Below are 23,042 nucleotides of genomic sequence, written 5' to 3'. Positions count from 1 at the left end.
ATCTCGTCTCCCATCTTGCTGCTCGCGTTGTGAGCTGTAAAACGTCTGAGTGACAGAATCGCACAGCCGTGGCCAGGAAACTTTTACTGTAATTGCCCTGTCTGATTGTGTGTGTGTGTGTGTGTGTGTGTGTGTGTGTGTGTTGGCGTGCTGGCCAGTGAGTTTGGCAGCCATAAAGAGGTCCGACCACATTATTAACCGAGCTGCTTCCAGTAACGCCAAGTTTCAGTTTATCTCCTGCATGAGGGAGGAAGTGAATGTAGTGTAACACTATGATTTATGAGTCTAAGAAACGCAAGATGCGTTACAATGATGGATGGGAAACTGACAGTCCAAGCATATGCACAACAATAAAAAACTGGACTGAGGAGTGAATCTATAGACTAATTCGGGTTGTAGGTGGAAGTAAAGCATACACCATTACTGCGGTGGCATTTCACTTGTAAAGCCACGCTGTAGTTTATATTAGGGATTTCCATTTTAACCACTTTGGTACTGCTTTTTGCAAGAACTATGTCTTGGAGATCTTGTGGAACCTGCTACATATAGTTATCAAAATGTAATTGAAACAACATTTGTATGTAATTTAGACAAACGTTAACTTTTCAACAGACTTTTTTTTCAAACCAGGTTTTAACAGATACCTTGGTGTCTGTTCAGCTGCACATCACCAAAACCAGCTGAATGGGCTGTGCCGGTATCAGGTGCTCTAACAACAAACTCAGTCTCAGGCTCAGTCTACCACCTAACTCTCTCCACAGTGACAAATAACAAAAAAAGTCATGAGAGACAAACAGCATCAACAACAATAGTAACATTAACACAGAAACACATATTCCATGTTGCCCAGGAGCCCGCCTAACCACTGAATTGAGAAACAATGTATCAAATACAATCGATCCATGCATTAGGAATTTCATTAAATATCATTTGCTTCCTGTCTCGAGTCAGGCTAGGTCCACTTTAAAAATAATCTAGTGTGGTAACAGACACGCTGAACCCCGATCCTCTGTTTGTCTTTGGCATCCCTCCTCTGTTTCCACACTGCATCTTTGTGTGTGTCTGTTTTGTGTAATTTATAAAAAGAAAAAAAAAGTAAGCATGCAAATAAGCAATGAAAGAGAGGAAGGAAGAGTAGGAAACATATCAGAAAAGCCTGCTCCCCTCGCCGCCGCTGCTGCCGCTGCTGTGCACTGACTGAATGAGGACGCAGCCCTCGGCCCCTGGGCTGGATTTTTGGATTTCCTCTTTCTCCCTCTATCCCTCCTCTCTCGTCTCCTGAGATCCCTCTCCATCCTCGTAAGGGAACGTTCTGGATTGGAAACTGAGTCAAGTGATGAGGGACCTGGGGAGAACTGGGTTTCATCGGCTTGGCATATGTGTGTCAGTGTGTGCCAGCGGATGTGTATGAGAGACAGAGCGTGTGTGTGTGAAAAGAGAGGTGGTATCGCACATAAATTTCATATCAAAATCTTTTGAAAAAATTAATGCAACTAGAAAAAGAATCCACCCGGGCCACAAGACCACAGGAATCGTACGTAATTTCACACCGTTAAAATGATTCATAACCAAACCGTTAACTGACACATACTAGCACAAGTCAATATTGAGCTCCAGTAAACTGGGTTCTAGCCAAGGTGCCAATCCTCACATTGCGTGGGTGAGGATGAGGAGTCGGGGGGTTCAGATAGAGGAGGAGGGAGAGCGGAGTAAGTGAGTCATAATATTAACTCCCAGGCCTTGTGCATAATCATTTCAGCTCACGCTTCGTCACAGCGAGCTGAATCACCAGACAGACACGTGGCCACAGATACCGGAGTCAAAAACGTCTCTGCCTGGCTTTCCTTGCATTGTCTTGCACTTCTCCGTGGCACACAGACATCGGAGACGTTCAGGAATGATCAGATCTTTCTGTCCGGTTACCACGTCACTGACCCCTGATGCCCGTCAGAGTTGCAATCTATGTTAATTCACACAGAGATAATCACCTGTGGTGGTTCATTTGGGCGTCAAGTCTGTGGAGAGTCTGCCTGTGGTGGGCACGTACATTCCTTTGGCGCTATACACTGAATGGTACATTACTCATTTTATTCAACTTGCCTCCTTACAAAACAATTTCTGTGTAGAAACAAAAATCCGTGTATGGTTCGCTCTTTCATTATTTTGTTTCAAAACCAAATTGGAAAAACCAAAAAACAACTTTGTTTTTTGTTTTTTCTGTTTTAAAACCAAAACAGAAAAATGGAAAAAAGTTAAACAAAAAAACAGACATCTGTTTTTCTGTTTTAAACCCATAACGGAAAACAACAGAGCTGGGTTTTGTTCTATCTTCGACCGGTGTTGTATCCCTACAACCCGTTCTCACTCCCCGACTCGTCACATCTCAGGGTTTTAACGCACTGGGGATCCCTATAGTGTCATAGGTCAACGCAGTGGGGGAAGCCCTGTAGCTTCAATTTGTGACAGTAAAGGCAGGTATATGATGGAACAGACTGAATAAGAACATGGTTGGAGTGAAAGGGGGTCCTTTGAATCAGGAGACTTGTGTTTGTGCCCTGTGTGAAACATAAAGTCAATATTAGGCTACATATTTTTATATTTAATTTTATATAAGGCTATTTCTCATATCAACTGTGGCGAATATGAGTGTAGAAGTGAGCACTATATTACAACCACATTCAAAAATCAGAAATTAAAGAAAATGTAGGCTACTTGTTTTGCAAGATCGCGTCAAGCTGGCTTCGAACTCATTAGAGCAAAAACTCCTTGTTGTGGCGAATTGATTTGTCTAGGAGAAACTCAAACACTCTAAATTCTCCAATTTTTAGCTTAAGTACGTCAGCATCAAGGAAGCAGGAACCGGCGCACGTGACGGTCTGTGGTCGTTCCCTCTGGCTGGATGAAGTCTGACACTCCTGATTTTACGCATAATCCATGTGTTACTGCAGCTGGAGGCTCTCCGCAGCGCTGCGCAACTTTCTAAATTCTTCCATCTCACAAAGAAAATAAAGCTTAGGTAAACAGAAATCTTAAAAAACGGAGGATTCTCAGGAAAGCGTTCCTGTTCCAGTTGCTAGTGAGTTACAAACTGAACGTTGAGCCAATATTATATAGCCGCAGCCTCCGGTACTGCGGCTATATAATATTGTCCTGTTTTTCTTACTAAAAACCCACCTATGTTGATGCTCAAACTCTTCTTAATTACATTTAATCTCCCAAGTGTTTCTGCTGCAGGTTTATCAAGTGTCACACACAAAGCTACACAAATCGACACACATCACCTTAAATTTAAAAATCACTATTTTCCCGTTTTAAAACGGAAAAACCAAAAAACTACATGGTATTTTGGTTTTTCCGATTTGGTTTTGAAATGAAATAATGAAAGAACGAACCATACACGGATTTAACAACGTCCATGATTTGGTATCAATAATGATGTATGCAGACGATTTGGTAATTCTTGGTTCATGTAGTGCTGGCCTTCAACAGTTACTGAGAGTTTGCTCTCAATATGGCTCCGACTTTGACATTAAATATAACGCAAAGAAGAGTAATATTATGACTGTTAGGAGTAGAGAGGACAGGAAACTGTCATTTCTCTCTGTCTGTACTGTCCTTAGTAATAAGTGATGAGGCTAAATATTATATTATAGGGACATTTACAGACAGTATCGTGTGATGTATGCACACGCTAATAGGGTTGATTCGCAAATTTAGTATGTGCTCAGTATCTGTGAAGACTACCGTTTTTAGAACAAATTGTACTCCTATGTATACTGCCCATTGGTGGCGGTGATACAGAAAGATTAGTATGCAGAAACTCAGTCTGGTGATGATGCTATCAGTCTGCTACTTAAGGTGCCACGATGGAGCAGTGCAAGCCAAATGTTTGTCACTGTTGGCATGGCCACCTGCTCTGCTGTGCTGTGCTACGTAATCTCATGTACAGATGTATGCAGAGGTTACCAACCTGGCACTAAGTTTAGTCAGGTTCTTTTCCAAGATATGGAGTTATTTTAGCCTATTTGTATGTTGGGGACTTTTGTTTATTTTGTGTCTGTCAGTTTTTATTGTATGTTTTTTGGAACGGGTGTGTGTCCTTAATAATAAAAGCTTTGAATCGCTTTTGAATTTAAACCATTTTCATATTTCTAGCGGTTCGGTTTCACTTAGACAGGCCTCCCACTTACATCATCAGTTAACCAAGAGTCCACAGACGTGTAGTTTTTGGTAGACAGTGAAATGTGTTGATTGCACAAAAACCTTAATGCAAGCAAAGAAATGTGAATGTGTCTAACATAAACAAGTTTATGTGTAACATGTTGAACAAGTCTACAAATTCCTGCTGCATGGTATACAAATGTACCACGTTTGATATCCCCAGTTGGAGTGCCCCCAAATTAGCTGCTAGAATCAGAGTAAAACGGGGAACATTCAACTTGAATATTTATGTTTTTCTATATTTTACCACACAACCCTCATCCCACATCACTCCTTCACAACTCATTCCAAGTCCTCCAATCAGGCCACCATTATAAGAGCCCTCGGCCCACGGACAAATATATTCAAAAACTCATCTGACTGCCATTCGGACTTATTTGCGCCTTGCTATTTCCTGTACAGCACATACTCGGTGTATTTTTACTTGTGAGCCACATCAAGACACATTTCCATTGGTTTCTGATGGACAATAATGTTTATGTCTAATTTATAACATATGCCTGTTAATGGCAACTTGAGTCTGCTGAAAAATAAGTGTGGTTTTGCTTTCGTCAAAGTAAAGAACCAGAGTCGACAATCACTCAAATCTGAACTACAGCAAACCCTGTAAATGACGGGTTTTGTCTACAGTACCTACAGTATTGTTGTAACACCTTTAGATGGCTTGTGCTTGGAGCTGTTTATGAGCCAAACATTCTTAGCATGAAATGAGAATTAGCTGCTGACACCCTGCTGAGCTTTACCAAACAACTCAGGGGCCACAAGTCGTCTGGAATAATTCTCCTCAAATTCTTCCAGGAACAATCTATGGCAGAAATCTGCTCCTGACTCCAGGGCTCTCCTGGATTTGTTAAACTAACAAAACTCTGATAGCAATCTTTCCGTGTACGCTGATGCTGATTTGCAATGCAAATCATCTTGATCAGTGGACACCACCGGGAGAATGCCGCAGTTCCCCCGACAACAATAAAGGGAAAGCCCTCACATCACGTTGCCTTATCCACAGCTAGATTTGTGTCCAGCCTTCACCAATGGAAGCCTTATCTCTTCTGGCCTTCTGTCCGCTTAAAGCGACAGGGACCTCTGCGTGCAGCCCTGGGGGGGGGGCCCTCCAGGCACTGACGGCTGTGTAAGCCATGATGTAGATTTGGATGCACTTAACAGTCAGCACTGGCAACCCACAGCTCTGGAAGTTACAGGTCCCTCGAGCAGGAGGAAGGTAGGAAGAAATGAAGGTAGAAAAAAGCCAAAGCGGCCAGTTACCTGGAATTCAATCCCATAGTTCTCCCTGCAGAAGTCTCGTAGTTTGGGGTAGACGTGCTCTTTCAGTGCGTTCCTCTCCGCCTCTGTGTCTGGAGACAAAAGAAAGAGGGCATCCTGAAGTGTTAAACTAACACAAACATTAAAGCACTCGTGTATAGAAGCAGAAGACACATGTAAATTGTAGTAAAAGCTTTATTTATATGGCCAGTTCAATTAAAGAGAGAACATTTCTGCAAAGATATAATACGCTTATTCACTTTCTTCCGAGATCGATACCACTCTGATGTCTCTGCATTAAGTACAGAGCTGGAGCCAGGGGACTCTTAATTTAGTTTAACATAGCATAAAGCATAAAGCTTGTCTGGCTCTCTCCAAAGTTCAAAAACACACCTACTGGCGCGTCTAAAGCCCTCTCATCCTCAACGCACACACAAGAGTAGTACTGAGATGTCTTTTTCAAAAATGTTGAAGCATTCCTTTAAAAAGCAGACCGGTTTTGACCTTTGTAGGTCTTTCTCAGGGTTAAAATGCAGGCAGAAATACCACAGTTCTACCGTTTTATATCTTCATTCAACATGGGATGTTTCCTAATTGGATAATTTTCAAATATTTGCTCCAGATTTCTGCTTTTCAGTACAAAATGAAAGTAAAGTTGAGATTCTCCGTGTGCATTGTTGCAAGGAAGCTTGCTTCCTCATTTTAACAATTTGAAAGTCAATTCGACATCATTTCGGGGCCATGACTCATGGTCATCTGCCTTTTTTTTAACCGATTGGTCATTTTGTCATTATAACATCAGAAAACAGATATACGCCCCTAAGCATTTCCCAGAGTCTTCAACTCGCTTGTTTTGTTCGACCAACAGTTCAAACCCCCAAAACATTCATTTAATTATCATACGTGACCGAGAACAGCAGCAAATTGTTACACACAAGCAGCTGGAACGAGAAAATGTTTGGCCTTTTTTTTAACCTTGAAAATTGACTGAAATCGCTAATCACAATAATTGACGATAATGACTAATGGTTTCACCTCTAATATAATCAATGTATATGTATATTATTTTTGAATCTATGACCCCGCCCTTTTTACACCCATTAAAAACCTGATTACCTAGAAGACCGACACACACTGCTGACACAGCACTGATCATATTGGACAGTCGAAGTGTCACAGAGTGAGAACCCACGGCTTGTTGTTGTGTGTCCCACTTTCTTTCCTCCTCTCCTCTCTTTTTCACTGTCTTCCAAACGGTTAGTGTAATGTATTCGGACAGGCCCAGTCTCTTTCTCCCTCTCCTTTTTTTCTGAAGGGTGTGCGGATGGATAGTTAAAAACAGAACATGCCCAACAGAGAGGCCGCGTTTGACCAAGGCGCTGACTTGCACATGCACACATATGCGCGCCCACAGAACGCACATGGCAGACGACGCACAAACAGCCGCTAACCGTGTCATACGCGCCGTGAGTGGAAGAGCCCACAAATTTAGTCTGACGTATCGTCCTCTCATCTATCTTTAGTAAGGCTTTAGGCCGCGACCGTACATGTATCTGCCTACAGCTAGCTGAGCAAAATATCAAATCAAAACCAAACGGCTGTAATAGTATGGAAATGAAATAAATGGCAGTTGCTGCATCAGTGGAGATCTCATCCCATCAGAAATTTATTATAATACAACAAACGTGTCTCACGGTCATACAGGTGACATCATAACGGCAAATAACAGCGTTTATGGAATTTAGATTAAACCTGTTTGTGTGTTTGGGAAGTGGTGAAAGGTAGAAAAGAAGCGCTTCTCGCCGTATTGTGCCTCAATGTGACCTGACAGACTAAACTGTGTTGTTTGTATTGTGCTGATAACAGCAAGACGCCTCTCTCTCTCTCTCTCTTTTTTGTGGGATGATGATGAGTTATGGCAGCCTGACGTATGTGTGTCTGCTGTGTACACACCCACACGCAAGGAACAAAGACTGCATGTTGCATTCGCCCTCTTTCTCGCTGTGTGTCCCTCCCTCCAATTTTCCAATCTGTTTATTTCACTAGTACGGACCGATCTATCTTTTCTTTTCAGATATGTCCTGTCAGCTCTCTTTTTTTCTTTCACACTTTCTTTTCTTTTCTCTCTTTGTCCCTCATTGTTTAAGGAACTCATGGCCAGTAAATTGAACACAGAAATGCAGATAAATGTGCTTCGTTCTTTTCATTTTTTAGATTTTTTTTTGATACACAGGGCTGCTGACCATTGACTGTATAAAAGAAGTGGACCTAGCCGCTGTGAAGTCACCCATTAGTGTGTGTACTAGCGTTTGAAGCCTATTGCGTATTGCTACGGCTCTATCATCTATTTTCCAATGAAAAATGGAACCATAGTTTATTAAATGAACATAATGCTGTATTGAAGAACACTTGATTGAGACCTGAGGTAATAAATCGGACTATAGACTTCTATACAATCTGATTTCGTTCTGTAAGCAGTGGATTGGCCCCCTGCTGGCCATTAGAAATAATGCAGCTTTAATGAACTTCCGCATTAGCTTCACTTTTCAGACCTGGAGGTCTCGGCTTGGCTGCAACTAACAATTATTTTCATAAATTATTTCACATTAATTGTTTAGTCTTTAATAGGTGTAAATAGTAACTAATGCCCATCAGAGTCCAAGATCTTCATATTGCTTGTTTATCAAACCAACAGTCCAAAAGATCTTAGAGTTATGAAACTGAGAAAAACTGCAACCAGGGATTGTTTTGGATTTTTGCTTGATAAAAGACTTAAACATCAACCACACCATCTCAGCAGACCTTAATACTAAAGTAACTCTGGTTAACAAGTCAAAAAGCTAAACCAAAAGTATTATAACACTACAAATTTAATTATACTGACATTTCTTCAGCTGGTCCTTCATTACTCTAGATAGTGGTCACTCCACAGCTGCCCTCTCAGAGTCTCATCAACAAGGATCTGACAAAGCAATCACTCTGCTCTTATCAAGCTACACCAACTGACACTCCAGAGGCACTTGGTATGCACAACTGCTTAGAGATATCTGATTAAGAGTGAGAGAGAGAGAGCAAGCAAAGTCTACAAGATAAGTGTCTTAGCAAATTGAATAACGCTGTGACACAGTGGTCAAACCTGCAGCGTTCACGCTCTCACTTGTCTTGTCGAATCTCATCACTGCATATTTCTCAATAAATCATAAATGTATTGAGAAATAAAAACAAAGTCTACAATACGTCAGAGGAGACCAAACAACACCACAAACATTTAAGCACAACATGCCTCAGTACACACATTACTGTTGCTCTAAACCGTTCATGTCATTTAATGTACCGCGCAAACTCTCTTATGTGCAGATCTGAACCTGAACCGCAATGATGCAAACGCACAGTCAGTGAGCAAATCGATACCGAATGACCTGGAAGAAGCAGAAGGCAAATTGTGGCTGTGTAAATCAGCCATCCATAAAGGCCAGATGTTGCTGCATTTCCTGAGCACAAGGAGACCCTACAGGTTATATGAGAAACACTGAATCAGGATGAAGGAAATCCACTGGAGGTTACTGAGCCACCGCACATGTTGTTAAGCATCGAGGGAAAACAACAATGTACAGCTAAATGAGGTAACACAGGGCTGGATGTAACAGTGATAGGGACTTCCCCGTCTCTCTGCACGACTGCATGAAGAACAAGTGTTAGTCTACCGAACTTTAAAATGTACTATAAAAGGTTCATTGAATAACAACTGTGCTGGCAGCCTCAAAAGCCACTAGTGTCATGAAATACTCACATTTATGCCACGAGCACATTTTAAATTTTATGTATGAATGTACTCCTGTAGTTTGAGCTGGACACTAACACTGCATCAACATATATTACCGTAAAACTTCAATTAAGCTTTAATTTGCTTCAGTCACTGAACTATATATGGGACAGGACTTTAAATCCTTTACCATGTCAGTAAATCTAAATGACTAATACTTTAGTGCTCACTGTTTCTGCAAAATGAGCTAAACGATTGAATTGTGGAAAATCAAACTGACCTAACGATGTGCATGTCCATATTGACAAAAGTTTCAAGTTTAAACATTTATATTTGTATGTGCAGTCTGAGCAGCTTAGAGCTCAAGCAGGTTTTAAGACGTTTTATACATCCAAAAAACTTTCATGAATACCAGAGCAGGCTTCTAATTGAACGTGTAACCACACCAGGCCTGTAAAAGGACACTTGAATACTTCAGGTTTTACGGTAATTAAGGGTATGATGCCACACTTTTCAAAATAAAAAGAACTTAGCTACTGTGTCCTTACTTTCCCTTCAACTCTTTGATTGGGCACATAGGCGTAGATTAGGGTATGGACTGGGTTGTCAAAAATATTTAATACATATCAATTCTGAATATTTCAAATGGTTAATTTTAACATTAATTTTCCACAGTCTCGAACCTGAAAATGCGCTTCTCTTCTCCCCTACAGCGAGCTGATACACACAGCCCCGCCTCCTGTCACTCACAGCGCTTTCTTCTCGTCTCGTTCGCTCCGTTTGAATCGCGTATCAAGAAGTCCCGCCCAACTGTGCTGTGATTGGCTAGTACTCGTCACTTGTGATTGGATGCTGGCAAAGGATACAAGCAAGCTCATATGAAAGTGACAGTCCAGAAGAACCACAGGTGAGGTTTTAAAATGAATTACAGCACATGGTTAGTTCAAACAGAGCAGAATAAAGTTGAGTTGATATTTCAAATACTAATTAGATTTTTTTGTAACCTGAGCAGGCTCCTTTTGATATAGTTGTGTAATCAAATTCAAAACTAGCAGGTTCTCTTCCGTTTTTGTAGACTTTGTTTATCGTGTTTATTTTATGGTGCCTCACTAGGAAACTCATAACCAGATCATCACATTTTATTTTATAATCCACAGTATTAAATTTGAATCTTGGAAACTGTCCTTTTTGGATAATAAACCTTTGCATGAAATTTTTTCTTTTTGTCGGTGTCTGTCGGAAGTGAAGAGAATTAGTATTATATTCCAAGGAGAATTTAAGTGTGAGAGATGTGTTAAATATTCATGTGATTTTTGAAGCGAAGAAGCTTCCCCTCAGTTTGGAGATTTCATAAACCTTTTCACAATTAAATATATTCTGCAAAAACCTCTTACAAATTCAATGAATAAAAATGTGTTGGAAGCAAAAGAAGATGTATACAGATAACACCTTTGATGTAGCAACATTTTGATGCACAAAGAAAACAGTCAAGAGACAGTGTTTGGTAAGACTTGAAACCTTACCACTTTTTATTATGGTTACTTTAAATGATGCCAAAAATAGTGATCGGTTTCTAAAATTAATATATCTTCCAAGAACACACTTACTGAAACATTCATTGGAGATTACTGGTAAGATTTTGTTCATTTTCAATCTCAATTATATCAGTATTAAGCCCCCAAACTCTCCCTCATCAGAGTCCTTGATGTGCACATAAAATAAAAATCCCATTAGTTATAAACCACCTGCAGACCACACCAGTTTCCTCTAGGTTAATTCTGTTGGTTGTAAGTGGATAATGACTATGTAATTTTACTCAGGAGTATCTAGCGGGCTGCTTGCTATCATCGCCATCGTTCTCTAATGAAATGCTTTTACAGTATGTTCCACAAAATGGTCTGAACACCCAGGGAGTTGGACGAGTGTGCGAGGGCAACTGCTGAATTTGTCAGAGTGAAGCCCTGGGGGTACAGAATTGCTCCACAGCACTCTGGAAAACTCAGAGAGGTCACTAAAAGCTGCTGCCAAACTAATCAGAGTGAGCTTCAGGAGAAGAGCAAGAGGCAAGGAGGCAGCGGACAATACAAGAGACAGAGAAATAAGCTCGCTAGCGCGCGTCATAAACTCCACACTGCCGCAGAACGTGGCCGCACTCGTCCAAAAAAACCTGGCACTGACCAGCCCCTGAGAAGCAATTTATTAAACAAAGGCCACCCTTGACACAGTCTCTCCACCTGCCACCTCTCCCTCTGTCCTCCCTGCCATCCATCCCACTCTCTCCTTTGTTCTCTTTCACCAGACTCAATGCCAATGGTTATTAGGGAGAGAGTTGTTTTTTAAAGGGAAAAGACACTGAATTACGGAAATCTGAGCTAAAAACCTTCAACGCAGGTTGAAAAAGAATACTGGGATAATTGTGGGGTGAAATGTATTGTAATCAGCGGTCTCCATGGTGACTATACTATGGCCTTGATGACGGTGCGTTGAGAGTGGTAGATTTCATGCATTACATCCCTAGGCCTCGTGCTTTTATCAACTTTAAACAGATTAAGTGATAGCTTGCATACAAGTAGCTGCCCGTTGCACCGAAGCAATGCCAGAGCCCCTAAGGTAACTGCATCAAGGTAATGGAGGTGTCTTGATATTCTTGTATGGATTGCCACAAACACACCCACACACACACACACACACACACACACACACACTGACAGATGAGACAGCCTCCATAATGCACTGAGAGGTACGCACAAAAATAAATCACGTTAGGCTATTCTCTTGTTTGCTGCTGCCGTCTGGCTACTGGCAAGAACAGATAGCCGGGTTTTTAATTGATCAACTGTGGCTGCACACACACACACACACACACACACACACACACACACACACACTATCCACCTGAGCCAAGAACTTGAGTGATTCATTAACATCATGGAAGGAGGACGTAAATCCACTCAAATTAGTTGTTTGGCTTACATTTTGGCCAACACTTTGGAATACCTTTAGATACTCTACATCACTGCATTGTGGAGTGAACGTTTCTGCAGGCTGCGCTGGCATCTCAAACCACTCGTCTCTTCTATCAACTTCTTCTGAGAAACACAGTGTACTTGTTCTAAACTGTTGTTCAAACTGAGCGCCAAGAGGTCCGTGGGGGTGACTACAGCAGGAGGAGTGTGTTGCGGTCGCCTCTGGCTTTTGATTAAGGGCATTAGGGTCAGTGTATTCAGCAGAGCAACGCTATAACCAGAGAGCAAGTAAAACGCTTGGCACCGTACATCAAAGCAGAGAGCAGACGCACTAAAATAAAACAGTGCAGTTATGCTGTTGCAATATACTGCAGATGCCATTGTTCATCTTTCTAGTGTCTGGTATTACAAATAGTGAAATGGCACTTTTATGTGTAACAGTTTTTTGTTAACTGTTCTCAAGGCAAGTTTGTCAAAGGAAGGGTGATCACGCATGGCTTTCACTACTCCACTACTTTACTATTTGTACAGTAGGGGTTTAAATCAAAATGTTGATGCTGAAGCAGAGAGAGGCTCTCTTATTGTGACTGGGTACCATCAATATATGAATTGCATCTATGTGAGCCATGTTATTGATTGCTTGTCTGATTTGACCACGTTCTACAGTACATGTACAGTAAGGTGAATAAGTGCATGGATAGCCCCCTCTAGTGAATAATGGAGAAACAAGGTTCTTCAGCAGGATTGAGGGCAGACAGGGGTTACAGTATAGAATAACTGTATTTCTGTATGTGGATGTTGAACCAGAACATCAGGTTTTGCATATATAGGAAACATTTCTGCAGTTTCAACAGCTGCAGCCGAAATACTGTGAGGGAGTGGACTCAACTGATAGTCCTAAAGAGATCAAAACAAATGCAAAGAATGCCTTGCTGTATCTGACCGAGGTGATCATGCAGGCAGGGTTTCTCCGCTACTGTGTGAGACAGCTCAATGGCTTCATTACTAGGATATGGCACTGAATACCAGCACCTCGCTTCACTGGAAACAGCAGTCCATAATTAGCTCTTTTCACAGCTGAGATGTGTGTCTTTCCATTTGTGCTCACGGTTTTTCCATCCACGTGTAGATTGGAGCATTAAATTCATGCTGTGACGGGATGGTCTGAATGACTGAGTCAGCTACAGGTGGCTAAACAACACCAGACTTTTCACTGTCTACTGCGGGCCATAACAGCGCAATGATGTGAGGTCAACTCATTCTATCTCTTTTTTTGGGGGGGGCCATAGGAATTCGCTCAGTGAGGGCCAGCAAATGACAGTGATATATCGACAAAAGCAACCTCCCTTTTAAATCCTGGCGTGCACCCATCTCTCTCTCCCTCGCTCTCTCCTAGCCTACTCCACTTCCCTTGCCTTGTTTACTCCAGTTTTACTGAGCCTATTTTTATCCCCTTGCCCGGAGGGCATATTCAAATACAGAGCTGCAACTGGGTGTCTCCTTCACGACCCAACTGTCTTGCACTCTGCTCACACCATGCACACTGTCGAAAGCAATCTGTTGTTTCATTGTTTTATTGGAATAAAAGTGCACCAATTTGTTCTTGTTTTGTTCAGTGAAGTTGTCAAAATTTAACATATTTTACAGTTGTGCTATTATGTTAAGTGGACCTTTTGAATGTAGCAGCTCAATGCCAAACCTTAATATATGGATTTTCCTTCAAAATGGGCCTAAATCTGTATTTTATTTATTTATTTATTTTTATTTTTTTACAGCACTAGTAGGTAATAGCTGTAATTTGTTTTGTGATTATTCCTCAAGAACTGTCTACACAAGTTACATTTCATGAACCATGCTACTTAACCATGTTGACTTCCACTGCAGACAAGTCTACTAAAATCCTAAAAAGTCTGGACATCAAATATGGGTAAGCTATTTCTTTATTAGTGAAATGACTCAAAATAAGCAGTTTCTTGTGTTATCTGAGAGTCTGCAGGCTTGAAGAGGGTGTGAGGGGATGTGTGTCAGCCTGACTCCTACCGTCTGGGTTGGAACAGATGAAGACCCGGACGCTGCGGCCGGTGGGAACGCTGTTCGGCGGCAGGGCGTTGATGTTGCCGCTGATGGCCGCCCTGCGCAGCGCTGACTCCCGCGGGCAGGGCTGCCTGCTCCCCACTCCCGACGGCCACATGGGGGGCGACTTCCAGCGTGGCTGCACACACGCACACACACAGAAGGGGCATGTTAGCGCACAGTGGCGCACACGCAGGCACACGGACAGACGTGCAGATTCCCCTGATCCATCCACACACATGGGGCGTTTATTATGGCAAAGACATGGAGCTGCATTTAATATGTGTTAATTTGCTGCTAACTTTGGACACATTTACAGGCATCTACTGAATCCCTGAGGACAAAACTATGTTTAAGACTTGCAAAGCACATGTCAACATTTGGTCCAAAAAGCTCCATTTGTTAAATAACTGACTTTTCATACATGTGATTATAAAAAATAAGTAATGTTTGATAGATTCTACCCCAGGTTTGTGCGTGGCAATAGTCTACCTTGCCATACTCGTAACGCCCATGCTACACACACATCACACACGACAGTCAAGTTAGGATGGATCTGCCAAATCTTCTCCAAACACAGGAATGAGATTGAATGTGTTTGTTATTGCATTCATGTGGTAGGGATATAATAATAGGATATTACGCACAGCCTACTACCGTCATGGTGCATGCGTAATTTGTATAGTACATGTCCTTGGACGCATTCATGAATTTTCATGCCACTGTGGGACAAACAGACAAACAGAACGAGACGAGACAAAACTCGAACAGACGAGCAAAGGCAAGCATCAGTCGTATTCCCACCCCAGAGAAGATGCTTGTAAAGGCGAATAACCGCTAAGATTGGTTATTCCGCCGGGAGGAGCTGTCAAGTCGCTGGTTTTCCGGAGTTGGTCTATCCTGAAATATTTGTTTCAAAGACGGAAAACCTCGAAAAAGACAACAAAAAGCAGGGGGAAAGTTGGGTAGTCCACTACTGAACACTAAATAAAATCCTCTGAAAACAGACAACAACACATCACTGAGGCACCGCATCCACAGAGAGGGACTCGACTACTAGTGATGCTGGAGACAGGCACAACAGGACACTTCTTGTTGCTCACATTCATTCGCTTCATTTCGTGGTTTCCGAAAATATCCAAGCGTCGAGGACGGTAAACGGAAGATAAAAACGCCCATCAGAGTCGCTGTGGCCGAGAGACGACGCCGGGAGACGGTAAAACGGACGCCGTGTGCCGGAGTGCTCCCCTTGGCATCCTGCTGTCTCTACGAGCCGACCGAGCTCTGAGAGACGGAGAGGGTGAAGCCTGACAAAATAAAAGCGCCACTACCGGCTGGAATCTTCAAAATAAAACACTCAGTTAAGCATACACGTTGCTACACTCTCATCGTTCAGGCTACATAAGCTTAAAAGAGAAAACGAAGAATTGGTATCGAGAGTAATTCACATTTTGAGCATTTAACAATAACATGCTTTTCGTTCAAGCAGTGTGTTTTACAGCCTAAAGCCCCGTATACTCACATAGTTTGTAATAACAAGCTGCGCCTTTTACGTTGAAAGGTACGGGCTTATTCCGGTCGTGCTGTAGCTTTCTCTGTCTTGACGGATGTGACACAGGAGCTCTGGATGCTTTTAATGACTTTCCCTCCTGTCTGTCTCTCTCCTCTGTGATGGACCTAGTCCCTATTAAAACCCAGTCCTTTATAAAATTGCACTGGACAGCGAAGTCAGCAGTGTAGTCAACAGTCGTAAATTACTCAGTTAAGTTACTCTTACCGACCACGAACAAAGTAACGGTCAGCTACGTTACCACCGTTACGTTACGTTACGGTAGCTAACCGTCGAGTAAAGTTAAACGTATCCACATAAAAGTTAACGTTAAAATATCCTAAATATTTTCACTTTACTGGGTTTGTGTTAACCTAAATTAACGACAGGCCTTTCAGACAACTGTGGCTGTGAGCTAACGTTTGCTAAAATGAGAAAAAACAGATAATTAGCTTAATTATTAGTTATTGTTCATGTGTGACAATTTTCAATCTAGAAACGCATGGCTCCCAAATGTTCAAACAACCTGCAGCTCAGTGACACTTTTCATCTAAGTAACATGTAATGCCTTGCTCTTTTTTGAGTAACTTTAATACCTGTATGACAGCAGCTCTGGCCTGAAGAAGGGGGGAGGAGGAGGAGTTTGAATTAATTGCTTTATCGATAAATGTACCTCTGCTCTGCAGCTTCTGGTTATTCGCGCTGGAAGTTTAAGTGCATTGGATTTGTACTAAACGGAATTGATTACTGTGCTGTTCTTGTGAGGGGAAACGCTGAACCATATATTTCCACCCCCTCTCAGTCTCAGCGTTTAAAAGCGGACAGCAGCAAGCATTTCTCTGAATCTGATGAGGACAGTGTGTCTGTCGCCTGAACTTTAACTTCAGAATCTGCACCAATGCTTTTAAGTTATGATCTTATAAAAGATGAATCAAACCTATGGATGCATAAGGTCCCTGGCTAATATTTCAGAAACGCTTTTTGGCATGTTGCTTATGAAACTAAGCTTTTTACATCAAGTTTTTACAGCCACAGCTCTCTGACTTTCACATATCCAGGTCTTAGACGGAGGTAAAGGAAAAAAAAACTTCCATGTTAGAGATCAAAACATTTTATATGAATAATGGAATATAGTGTTATTGAAAATAGTGACCTCGTTTGCAAATAGTATGTGAGATTTTATATAATTGAGATCAATAAGCACCATAAATAACCACTGACTACTGCAAAAACCTACAGGCTGCTATTTTCAAATTTCATTCACCACATTTCAGCAGCTCCTGCACCAAATGCACAACTATATTCAAATAGAACTTATCTAACTTATTCCCTGTCAGATTTGAAAGTCTAGAGGACACATTACCATGACCACAAATGCCAAATTTAACACAGTATTTACGTAAGATAACATAATTAGGCACTAGATGACTTACTGTTGTGCTGCAGGTCTTGAGGATGATTCTAGGGCTCTGCAGGCTCACGCCGCCCCATTTAAGGCAGCCTGCAGGGCCACCAGCTCACACCGAACAAAATTCAGACGACTCCGGAAAAGCTCAAGCGGAGCACCGGGGACCGGAGCCTTGTTCCCAACAGTGGTCCTGACCTTTCTTTACTTGATTGTTCCGCTCTATCTCATAATCCCCAGTCAATTAATCATGACTGCACCTGCACAGGATTAGAGCACCACAGTCTTACGAAATGATGCATTTTACACATCTTGTTGGCATTATGTGATGTGGTAAACCAAAAGTGTGCTTGTGCATTTGTGTGTGAGCAGGGGTGCTGCCAGAGTTGCTGTGCCCGCTGAAAATAGCTCAGGGGGGCTTTAAAACAGTAATAATTTATAACCCCCCATGAATTCATTTAGCATCTCTCTCCAGTTTGGTGCCCCTAAGTGTGACAAAACACCTTTGGCTAAGTGTTACAGTATGTGTGTGCATTCAAGCGTGTTTGTAGTAATTGCAAGTTGTTGGTTTTATTGGCATATATGCATGTGTTCCTGTCCCCTAAACCCTGGACCACTCAGGGCGAATGTGAGTCAGCGTGGTGACATGATGTGATGTGTCACCTGGGAGACTCACAGACACAAAGGACAGACACTAGCTGTTCACTTGGCATACGTCCACATACACACATAGGTATGCACACAAACACAGACCTCACGAATGGTTGGTGATGGATGGCTGTTTCTGCAAAACAGCTGGAAAGGAATGGAGGGAGTCGGGGTAGACAGCTGGGAATGTCATATTCTGCGTGCTGTGTGAGCTTTGAGCTAAATGCTAACGTCAGCATGCTAACATGTAGCCCACACAGTGACAGTGCTAACACAGATGACGTTCAGTATCCATTACATGGATGTATAAACAGGGTGTCCGCGGGGTCTTAAAAAGTCTTAAAAGGTAATAAATACATTTTGCGAAAATTAAGGCCATTAAAAAGTATTAAAAAGTCTTAATCGCCATTTAACAAGGTATTACATTTTGAAGATATGTTTGTCAATGTAAAAATCCTGTTTGTCCAAAGAGTTTGTTTGCTAAAAGTGTAGGTGAACGTATTTATTTATAATGCTTAGCCAAAAATACTAGACAGGCAGTGAACTAGACTGTGTGAATCGTTTCTGTAACGTTAGGCGCAGGGATCTTCTGTGCGCCTATTTCACTCTTAAACACACCAAAAAAATAGATCTGTGCAAACCAGTAAATGATTTACGAGTACAACCGATCGAAATCTCCCACCCCACCGGACCCTCAATGCTAATTGTCCAAAACATAGTCGGAGTGGTGATCAGCAGTAACGGGATTAACCCGGTTGGCCGGTTGCTCTATGGCCACTATGGGACATTGTACAGCCCCGTTCCTCAAAAACAAGAGCGAGATGCGCTGCCAGCAGCTGTATCGGTACGACAGAAGACAACAGGGAAAAATCAAGGAGCGTGTATGTTTGGCTACTGTTAGCTGGCTATTTAGCTAAATCCTTTTATTGAAACACATTCAACTTTTCATAAAGCCGATGCTCTCGTCAGTGTCAGTTTTTGTGAACAGATCAATCACAGCCTGAATGGAGAGTGATTTTTAAAAAAGTTTGATGTGCTACAACAACTGAACTCAATGTTCTGCATGGGTATGATTATTGACAGTTAGTAGCCTGCCCAAAATCAAGGTTGGAGACTATCATGTAGCCTAGAGCATTTTTCTTGCACAAAGTAAATGAATGAAAAACAACCCCGAACTGAAACAGCTGTACTTTGAATTAATATTACATTAGTGGTAAGTTATATACTATTATATGATAGTAAGTCTTACATTTAATATAGTAACATAATGAATATATTAATTTCAAACTTACAGTTTACTATTGAATTAACAATATACTTTTAATTTAATGTTATAATATTATACTAATACAGTCATTTAGACTAGCTCCTCCTCCAGGTCGTGCCTGTGCTACACCGCCTACACTACTTACGTTATTCATCACTCAGTTTATTCTCTTCATCTTTGTTCCCTCCTGGCCTATTTGAATTTTGTTGTATTGATCAAGTGGTCGATGAAGGTTATCACACATATCATTGCAGGCAAGCTCACATTATCTAGTTTAAACCAACTAAATCACAAAATTACACTGTGTTTCACATGATTTGCTGTAATGTTGCATACATAAACGTCATAGCTTATGTAAGACAGTTGCTTTTCGCAGGAAATCTGACCAGTCCTTCACATAGAAAACAGTTGGCTCATACAGGCTGTTATAGGCAACTGAGAAAGTTGGTGAATGCCTCAATTTTTAGGTGGCGTTACAACCTGATGACATATAGGCAACAAATATGTTATAAATACATTTAAATTCCTTTTAAAAACTCAAATATGTCCCTTTTAAAGGTGTGTGGCTGATTTAATGGGTTACAGCTCAAAGTGGCGCAGCAGTCTTAAAATATGTTGACAAAGTCTTGAAAAAGGTCTTAAAAAGGTATTGAATTTTACTTCAGGATTCCTGTATATACCCTGATAAAGAGAAGTGGATACAGCATTGGAGGCGGGCCCTGTTCATTCCTTTGAAGTTGCTCAGTGGTACATAAAGCCAAAAAAGTTTGAGTTCTGTTGTAGAAAATTCTGTTGTGCAGCCCATAGGACAAGCGCACATCCTGTTAAAAATGATGTAATGGATCAAAATCTAATGGTGAAACAAATTATTTTGCGGCAGTTGTGACTCTCAAAAAAATATCTACTATGGACCCAGAAGCTCTAATTACACGGTATGGCTGCTTGGTCAAATTGGCTTCAAAGCACAGCGCACTTCCTGGGGGCTATGAGCTGTGATGCTCAGCGTGTTCACATGCTAGCATTTGCTTATTAACAGTAAGCACGCTACAGCTAAGGCTGGTGGGAATGTCATTAGTTTTGCAGGTATTGGGTACTGGACAAATTGTGATCTGATGGTGGGGCTAGATGAAAAGTCAAAGGATCACAAAAGCAATTATAATTCACCCTAGGAGAAAGATAAATGTGTGCAGCAAATTTCATGGCAATCCATCCAACAGTTGTTGAGATTTTTACCCAAAGCCACAAATGCTAACCTCATGGTGGCGCCTGGGAAAAAGTCATGGGATCACCAAAGTCATTTGGTTCTATCCTCTGGTTAGAAAAAAAATGACTGGGTAAATGCATGGCGATCCAACAGTGAACAGAAGAAATTTCCGTCCAAAGTGGTGGACCGACAGCCAGCTAAAACATTAGTAGGGTATACAGTGTATGTTATACTCAAGTGCTGTTTGGTATGTGATCATACTTCAACACGTCCTTGAATCCCAACCCACTCCTGGGACATCGCTCTAGCGTGACCAAGGACTCTGACTTCACCACCTTTGTTCTCTAGTAGCTAGCTGGGGCAATTTGTTGACGTAGTCAACGTAATCGATTATTTAAACACGTCGACTCGCAATATGTACATTAAAGCATCGCTGCATCCGGTGTTAGCAGGGATTGACAAGCTCCAGCTACAAGACTTCGCCTTTGACCTTAAACCTAAAGTTTGGGACTATTTTAGACAGACACTCAACAACGTGCTGCTCTGTGAGCTTCACTGCAGCACAACTGCGGTCCACGAATACGGAAAGCAGCGTGAATATGTGAAGCGAAATTATCCAATATCTCAATATTGAAATAAATCCATGTCAGAAATATTTAAAGTTTGAAGTAAAGTAGCCTAAGTAATACATCAGTGAGGAGGAAATTGGATTCATTTTAAGATATGCTGCTATTGTCATTATTCTAATGTGCTTCATCAGGATGATAAAATATTGATTTATTGATTAGACATGTTTTTGATATTTATTTTGGATGAATTGCTATGTTATTCGAGTAAAAACTTCTTTTCTTTAGAATACAAAATTAGTCGTGACTGACGTTATGTGCAGCCCTATCCTCTAGTGTTAATTTCCATAGATCACTGAATAATTCTGTATTGCCTAACATCACTGATTGCTAATGTGATCACAGGTCCCTTCACACCGTCTCAAAAATGTATGCTGTTGCTATTATACAATGTTTGTTATATGGACTGGCAGTTTGGCTTGTGTGTGTTGGTGTTGATGTTGATATTGACCAACTGTTCTTGTTTTTATGTTGGTCTTCTCAATTTTTTTAGACATTTATAGCCAATTTATACTTAAAAATAAATATTGGGCTTAATCTGTATGTACTATTTTCATCTTTTTAGGTGTGACATATTACAATCTGTCCAGGGACAGCAGATGTAAAATAGCCTTTTGGCTGATTCTGGCACATTATACATTTATTTATGTATTATTAGTAATTATTATTAGAGTGCATTGTCCCTGTTAAATAAACCTTAAATAAATAATAGAAATAAAGTAAATAAAACCATGACACCATCACATCCATGTCTTATTTGCCTCAAAACAAAAACATTTTTATAAATACATTTACATGTTCAGGTTAATAAGTAGCGAATGAATAATTAGGTAGTTCTGATTTCCTGACTTCCATTTTAAGGTTGTGTAAGGAACAGATGCTGCTTACCAATTTATTTATGCAAAGTAGATTAAGTTTGGCACCTTGCAAATCACTGGGTTTATTCATGAGTGAAAAAGAGCAGTTCTTCCTGCTTTGACTGGGATGTGTAAAAATGATTCGGCCACTTTGAGTATTAGGTATTTTTCTATAAACGCATCTGTCCTCCTCCACATTTCCTCCAGACATTGTTTACATTCACACATCCGACAACACTACTCATAACAAAACCCAGGAGATACCCTGGCTATAACTGAATAAAAACCTGGCAGTGCAGGCTTAGGGGGACTCAAACATAATCCTGCTATTAGCCGAGGCAGGATTCCAATCAGAGCTCTACAACAACACTTTACCTCGCTCTTTCACTATTTCACCAGCAAAACACAGGATTAAGAGGTGACAGGCAACGTCCTACCACCCACATGGGATCGGAGCAAGCATAAACCTGGTTTAAAAAACAGGTGTCAGTGACACCATCAAGTCAGTGCCAAGTTAAGACAAATATATTTGTCTTGATGTTTAAGGAAAAAAAGACTGGCAACATCATATCTAAATAGTACACACTGAATGTAAAACAGGATCTCACAGTGGAAAATATTATATTTGGTGCCATGGTCAGCTGACAACATGGACAACATCACTTGCTTCTACGCATATGTTTTTAATAAATAGGTACGTTTGTAACCATGCAAATGCCAGAAATTGGGAAAACATCTTATATTGCAAAATGTTTGTACACTCTACTGAGGTGGATGCTGCCACTCACTGAGACATGTCTCCACTTCACCAGAAATCCCCCCCCAAAAATGATTAAGTAGACTAGGAGTCTATAACCAGGCTAACTGCCCTGAGGCTGTATTTAGGCACAGCAGTGCTTTGAGCTACATGCTAACATTAGCATGGTTACATGCTAATTGCTGTGGTGTCCAGCAGGCATGTTTACTATGTTCACCACCTTAGATTACAGTGTAACGCTTTGGCTACACTGAACACCAAACATATGCGAACCGGATGTACATTGGGCTGTATTTTTTTACTGGTTACACCTGCAGTGCTCAGACAGCATAGGGTTGTGTAAGTCACAGGCAAAACAAGACAGTAAGCTTTCATTTGGGGATTGTGTCTTTAGTTTTTGGACCCAGCACAGCACCATTAAATGTCTTTTTCATCGAGTTTGTGTA

The 23,042-nt window shown here is 41.2% G+C and overlaps 1 protein-coding gene across 1 annotated transcript in view; it reads right to left on the bottom strand.

Annotated features, from left to right (window-relative positions):
- The window catches only part of LOC119913363 (NACHT and WD repeat domain-containing protein 2), a 51,320-nt gene extending 36,809 nt beyond the window's left edge, over positions 1–14,511 (bottom strand). The window contains exons 1-2 of the mRNA XM_038732774.1: positions 14,251–14,511; positions 5,485–5,573 (exon numbers count right to left, since the gene is read on the bottom strand). Coding sequence (XP_038588702.1) covers positions 5,485–5,573; positions 14,251–14,401 — 240 coding nt within the window. The 5' untranslated portion in view covers positions 14,402–14,511. The remainder of the gene's footprint in view (positions 1–5,484; positions 5,574–14,250) is intronic.
- Positions 14,512–23,042: the final 8,531 nt, after the last annotated feature.

This window comes from Micropterus salmoides, unplaced genomic scaffold (genome assembly GCF_014851395.1).
Source record: "Micropterus salmoides isolate LMB-PRFRI ecotype aquatic unplaced genomic scaffold, ASM1485139v1 Ms_hic_scaffold_2, whole genome shotgun sequence".
Taxonomy (NCBI): domain Eukaryota; kingdom Metazoa; phylum Chordata; class Actinopteri; order Centrarchiformes; family Centrarchidae; genus Micropterus; species Micropterus salmoides.
Note: the sequence above shows the minus strand (reverse complement) of the source record. Positions and strands in the feature narration are given on the sequence as shown.